The 7426-nt window shown below is 33.7% G+C and overlaps 1 protein-coding gene across 2 annotated transcripts in view; it reads left to right on the forward strand.

Annotated features, from left to right (window-relative positions):
- LOC128869311 (calcium-dependent secretion activator-like) overlaps nucleotides 1-4146 on the forward strand; it is a 128963-nt gene extending 124817 nt beyond the window's left edge. For both annotated transcript variants that reach the window (XM_054111837.1, XM_054111838.1), the window contains exon 10: nucleotides 3277-4146. In XM_054111837.1, the coding sequence (XP_053967812.1) occupies nucleotides 3277-3329 (53 nt within the window). In that variant the 3' untranslated portion in view covers nucleotides 3330-4146. The remainder of the gene's footprint in view (nucleotides 1-3276) is intronic.
- The last annotated feature ends 3280 nt before the right edge of the window (nucleotides 4147-7426 follow it).

The following is a 7426-nucleotide window of genomic DNA, read 5'->3' on the forward strand; positions in this document are numbered from 1 at the left end:
TCAGTCTGCACATATATCTTACAGACTATTTTACAACTTGTTTCGAGTATTTAGTTAATTAAGTCGCCTTCGAACCCCGGAGACGTAGATTGACTTTAAGGTCAAGGGAGTAGAAAAGCCGTCCGTATTACGACGAAAAAATCCAATCACAATCACAATGGAGACAATATAATCAATACGTTTCGAGAGCGTTAATCCTGAATCGAAGATTATACCCAAGTCTTTAATATCTTCTTCGCGAATAAGTTTAATATTGTTCAAAATATAATCATAGACAAATGGATCGAGTTTTTTCCTGTATAAAACCGGGCAGCATTTGTCGGTATTCAAGTACAGATAGTTCAAGGTACACCATAAATGTTTAAGATCCCTGTGAAGATTCTTGTGAAGTTTGTAAAAATAATTTTACGTCATCTGCAAACATTAAACATTCTACAGATTGAAAATTTATTGATAAGTCGTTAATGAAAATTAAGAAAAGATGAGGTCCACGGAAGGTCTTTTGGTAAGTTTCAGACAAAGTATTAGTCACAGACCTAGATTTAGACGATGCCACTTTTACTAATATTTTTTAAAGTGTGCCCTTAATACCGCATGCACTCAGCTTCTTATTGAGGTTGAAATGGTCGACTTTATTGAATACCTTTGAGAGATCTGTGTAGTCTACATATATTGTGCACGATTTACAAAAGGGTCACAAAATACTCTCTGTGAGTAGCGCTAAATTAGTAAAAGTAGATTTTAATGGGACAAAGCCAGGTTGGTACTCGCAAGTGTGATCATCAATATGATTTAAATTTTAACTTTGAGGATAGAATCAAATAATTTCGAAATTTCATTTTTGGGCGATAGTTGCATACGCCATTTCGGCTTACAGATTTATAAATAGATTGCCGTGATTAAGCATATTTGCCAAGCATCTAAAAAAACAATTTTACATGCGTTACACAGTAGAGACGTGTTTTTAAAACGCTCTCTATAAAATCGCTTATAACCGCATATATAAAATATTTAAAACCAAAATCGCTAATTAGATCCGTCGTGTTTCACTTAAACTGCGTTTGGTTTATTCCGGAATTAACAAAATCATCTAAATAAGTACCAGAGAACGTTAATGTATAGAGAAGTCTCAATGACACGAACGTATGGAATTTCGAGGGGTACTCGTCTCGCAAAAACTAATCACCACAGATACATTTTTCACCAAAAGTTAACAGTAAAGGGCTGAATTATGTAAATTTAGCAGCAGTCGATAAAAATTTGTTGGTGATTAGAAGCAAAGAATGTTAGGTATTAATATGACCTGTAATTATATTTGAATTTTCCCAAATCATCCAAAATTATATACATATCTTATGTCTGTCTGTCTGCTGTCTGTAAGACTTTATTGAATTCCCTTCACTGAATCAAAATCCTCTATAGAAAACGCTTCATTACCAGGCACACAGGAAGATGGCATTTGCAAATGTAAATTTGTGAATTTATATACATGTGCGCATATGCATATGCTGTGTGTATGTATGCTCACCAGCCGCTGCTCAAAATAAAACGGTAAAACGTCTCAAGAAATCCAGCGCGCATTCATAGGCGTAGGGCTCATTCATAGGCACAGCATTGTATGTACAGTAACCTTGAAATGTGTACAGGCACCTTCAAATGCTCTGATTTCAGAGTAAGTTTCTAACTTTGCATATATATGCATATGTTTTGTGCACTTTTTATCAATTGAAGAACTACATACATAAAGTAATATACTAATTAACTATTTACCTACTATCAGAGAACATAAAATAATTGTTTCGAAATTTACTTCTAGTATTGAAATGTCCGACAGAGAACTTTTTTATAAGCTACTTATGTTTGCTTCTGCAAGTTCCTGTATACTCATGCGCGCACTTGACGCACAGCAGCTGCGGCTGTCGAGCATTTAGAAAGACATATTTACATGCATATATTGATGCATACATATGTACGATGCCGCGGGCACTCGACTTGGCAAAAACTCAAGATTTATCAAATATTGGCAAATAATTCTACGCGAAATATTCCAATATTGACTATTTTCGAATGGTCGAGAAAATTGGCATATGGCGGCTCGTTTTATGAATGAAAGTACTTTGCTCGTAGAAATATGAGCTCGAATTTATCAATGAATTTTTCGATGATGAGTTTTGTTGTACAGTACAATAGTTGAAACTGTTCGGCGCCGCCGCGACTATTCAGCGCTATGGCAACTAGAATGATGTCCGCTACGCCTGCGTCTATGACTGCATTTTGTTCTTGTAGTCGCTAGGCATAGAATTTTAGCTTTGAACGACATACGCATTTTGAGGAATAAAGTGAGTGCCCTGTGTGTGCGTATAAGCATTGTTTTGCTTGAATTCAATTCACATATTTATATTATATTTGCATATGCCATCTTCCTGTGTGCCTGGTAATGAAGCGTTTTCTACAAAAAATTTATTGATTTGATGAATTGAACGACATAGGTTAGGGCATCAAGTGTGCATACACGCACATGCAAATACGTCGATGCATATGCAGAAGAAATTGTTTCAGGAATTCGATCATTCGGATATTTACACCCTTATTATTGCATGAAATATGATAAGACGATGCTCGTGAGGTAGGTCATGTTGCTTCAGTGCCTACATATAGGTATGTACGTGCAAAACTATATTTATTAAAGATGCAATAGAACTTAGTTGTCCCATATACATATGTAGTATGTATGCAAATACGTTTCTTTGAATTTTTCTTTTATTTATTTTAAATTTCAAAGTTTTATACTATCTATAAAATGCCTACATAAGAATTATTCCCTGTAATATTGTATATGTACATACACATGCCCCACAAAGTCTGCGTTCACCCTACAATAACTTTTTAGTAAATGAAACACACAACCTGTTAATTTTTATAAATTTGTATCTATTTATATGTTTAAGTTTCAAAAACAAAAATAAATTTCAAGATTCCTCAAATAGGTTTTTAGATAACGGTGAATAATGGCTGTAACAAGTAAATAAAACGACCATAAAGTCTGCGTTCAGTCTTAAAGTCTAATACAAAAACTTGATGTGCTATATGCAAAAATTAAATCTAATATTTAGTTGGATATCCACGTTGCTTCTTGACTTCACTCAGCCTATTTGGTATTGAACTTACTAGTTTCTCTGTTTCCTCTGCTGTTATCTTCCTCCATTCTGCCTGCATGACACTCCGCAAAACCTCTTTACAAGTAATCACTTGCTGACGAATTCTTTTTTCCAATAGATCCTAATAGATGCTCGATGGGGTTAAGATCTGGGGACTCTGGCGGTGTTTAAGCTGTTTTGGGGCGTTGTACAAGAGCCAAAGCTTAACGATCTCGGCTGTGTGCTTCGAGTCGTTATTGAAAAAAATTTCGTTTGGCAAAGGAACAAAAAATGCACATTCAAATGTACATAAATATGATAAGGCAATGCGTCGTGAGATAGGTCATTGTTGCTGCAGTGGAATTGAGGATGCAATTGGACTTTTGCACAAATATAACTAACATAATATAGGTGATATATATACCTACATATATTGATATACATATGGGCATTTCCACAGAAATGTCAACCGAATCCAAAAAATTCAAAGTCTATAAAATTATGTTGTTTTAACATATTTTTATAGGGAATCTATCAAATGTAACTAATGTAAACAAATTTTACATTTGTACAAACCACATTTTGAAATATTCGAATGCAAAGTCGAACCAGTGCAAAAGTTCCATTTTAAACATTTCTGTTGCATGTTTTGTTTTGATTAATGATCTTGATAAGATATATTATGCCGTGACATTTGCTTTTTTAAATCTCGGTTTATATGTAAAGAATGTAAGAAAAATGTAAAAGGAACGATGCGATTGCCAATTACGGTAAATTTTTTCTTTGATTTACCGTATAACTCGATGTCGCGTGAGTTACATATTCAATTTCAAATATAAATTCACATTGTAAAACAGACGAAATTGATGAGTTTGTAAATAAAATAATGAACAATAAGTAAAAGTAATTGGAAACGCATTTCCTGTTTTGCAACAGTTTGACTTACCTGAAAAAGCGTGGGACAGGAAATGCGGAATAAGGTATTGACAACAATTTGTAAAATTAAATATTAAATGCAGAATAAGCAAATACATATGTACGTTAGTTTAAGTCTAAATGTAATAATTGAAATTATAATAAATCAGTTGTTGAGAAGCCCTTCAAGCAAAAAGTTGTCTTTGTTCTTTCATTTATTTTTTTTTCTCAGCCGCTTGAGCAAAATACAAAATTGGCGCAGTCGGTAGGATCCTTTAAAAAGTAAAAGGATCCAGTGAACGAATTACGTGCGGTGAATAAACAAAATTTTTATAACACCCAAACCCTAATCCTGCGAATCCGTAGCCAACTCAGGAGTTGACCGGACCCTCCAGGGTATAACTTAATATACGTATAATTAAACTAACATAAAAAGGTGCAGTGCAGTGAACACTTATTAAAGTAGACACCACTAACATAAAAAGTGCAGTGCAGTGAACACTTATTAAAGTAGACACCACTAACATAAAAAGTGCAGTGCAGTGAACACTTATTAAAGTAGACACCACCAACATAAAAACAAAGGGAACCATCAGCTTAGCAAACAAGCTAGCTGATAAACCAACAATCAAAAATTAGGCAAGCCAGGCAGAAGGAATTCGATAAGAGAAGGATGGAGCAGGCCCAACAGGAAATGGCACCAGCAGATCTAGTAGAGCAGCTCGCACGAAGGGAGCAACAACTCGAGCAGCTTAGATTGGCCTATCTAGATCTTCAACAAAGGCAGCAACAACACCAATTACAACTTCAACAAAAACAACAGCAGCAAGCACAACAACAACCGCAAGAAAATGCAGCTTCAAATTTGGTTCTACAACAACAGATAGAGCACATCTATAGAAATATATCACATCTACCAACGTTTACTGGAGTAGGTCAGGTGACCATTAATTCATTCATGAGCAATGTGGAATATCTTCTTTCAACAAAAAGGAGACATCCTAGCAGCCGGTGGAGAAATAATGCTAGCCTTACTGTAAGTTTTAGTTAAGCGAAAAATAAGTAAGAAATCTTGTAGAAATAATTAAAGACATTTTTTTTTGTGCATAAATTCAGAAAAATCTTAAATCTCCTGCATAAATTGAGAAAAATCTAAGTGTGTGAAAATAATTGAAAAAAGTAGAGTCAAATTTCAAAAGCTCGATTGTTAAATTTAGTAGCGAAGTAGAACAAATTTTTATGAGCCAAGCAACATCCATGAGAGAATAATTAAATTGAATAAATTAATATTGAAATAATAAATTATGAAATTAAATTGAAAAAATAATAGTGAGTAAGAGCTAAATATTTCGTAAACTATTTTTTTGAGCCAATTAAAAGAAGGAAAAATCCATGAAAGAGTAATTAAATTGAATAAATTAATAGTGAGATAATAAATTAAGAAATTAAATTGAAAAAAAATAATAGTGAATAAGAGCTAAATATTCTGTAAACTATTTTTTATAAGCCAATTAAAAGAAGGAAATTTCAAGAGGCCTCCACAGGTAGGAAATCCCAGGGCAAATTCCGGCCATTATCGCTGGAGTCAAACCGGGCAAAACCGGAGCGAGCCGATGGAAATAGATAATATCGAGGTAAATCATTTTCAAAGAATCCCACAGATGGGAAACCCCAGGCCAAATGTCAGCCAAAATCGCTTGACTCAACCTGGGCAATATCTAAGGGAAACTATCAACGAAATTATGTAGGACAAAGTTATTTTAGACAGAATACTGAACAGGCACGAAATAATAATAATAATAATGATAATTATAATAATTCAGGACGATTTAGAATTCAAAATAATAGGGATAATAACCTATCAGGCAACTTCCAGCGTTTCGGGCAGGTAGGACACCCTAGGCCAAATTTCAATCAAAATAGATGGAATCAACCTAGGCAAAACCTAAACGAACCCATGGACGTTGATAATATAGAACGTTATGGTATACACAATATCCAGAGGGTCGGGCAGGTAGGACACCCTAGGCCATATTTCAGCCAAAATCGCTTGGAACAACCTAGGCAAAACCTAAACGCACCCATGGAATCCAGAAATGATGTACAAAATACAAAGGAAAAGACATGTCACCCAGGCACCAGCGATGGCTATTAAAATTAGGTGAATACCAATTTGAGATAGAATACCTAAAAGGAAAAGAAAATAAAGTGGCAGATTTTTTAAGTAGACTAGAAAATAGTGAGGACACTATTTCAGAAAAAGAGGGGAGTGAAAATACCATGGTAGAAAATACCAATATTTTAAATTTTTTTTCAGTTAACAATATAGAAGATGATGTTACAATGGCAACAGTACATTCAGCCGAGGAAGAATTGGGTAATCATTTTTTTATAAAAGAAGAAATTGTGAATAAGTACAAAACCCAAATAATATTAACAAATAATAAAACGGAAGAATTTAAGGAAATACATGGGAAAAGAATTATTTTTATTGCAGAAAGTGACTTTAACCTAATGGGAGACATTTTTAGAAGATACATTTCAAAAGGGAAAATAGGGATATTTTCGGAACTATCCGAACACAACTATAATATAGTACAAGAGAAGCTTATAGATATGTATTCAAACGATAGCCAGATTAATTTTACTAAGTGCACCATGAGAGCACAGGACATTGAAACTGAAGTGGAAGCAGTAAAACAAATATCACTGTATCATGTAAGAGAGAGTATGCACTCTGGCATACAAGAAACTTATAATAAAATCAAAAATATAATATATTTTCCAAAACTCATGGAACTCATCCAAGTGGTAATTAATCAATGTGACATTTGCCAACAAGTAAAGTATGAACGACATCCGATTAAAAATAAATTTCATTACACAGAAACTCCTTCAGATAAAAACCAAATCATACATATGGATACATACGTAATCAAAGGATTTACCTTTTTGACGACCATAGATAAATTTTCGAAATTTGGCGCAGCGTATCCATTGAATGACAGAAATCATATGACTATAATAGAAAAACTAGAAGAGCATATCACTAAAATAGGAAAACCAGATAAAATAATAGCAGACAATGAATTTAAGGCAATAAGGATAAGGGAATTTCTAACAGAACAAGGAATCGAATTACATTTATCTAAGCCCAACAGCCATACAGGAAATGCCGATATAGAAAGATTTCATAATACGATGGCAGAAAAGTTTAGGATTTTGTACCAAACTAATAAAAATTTACCTATCCAACAATTAATTCAACGAACAATCAGAAATTATAACGAAAGGTATCATTCAAGTATTAAATGTGCACCAAAAGACGTTCAGGAAGGACGTTTAGATCTAGGAAAAATTAAACAAAATTTAGA

Source organism: Anastrepha ludens, chromosome X (assembly GCF_028408465.1).
Source record: "Anastrepha ludens isolate Willacy chromosome X, idAnaLude1.1, whole genome shotgun sequence".
Lineage (NCBI taxonomy): Eukaryota > Metazoa > Arthropoda > Insecta > Diptera > Tephritidae > Anastrepha > Anastrepha ludens.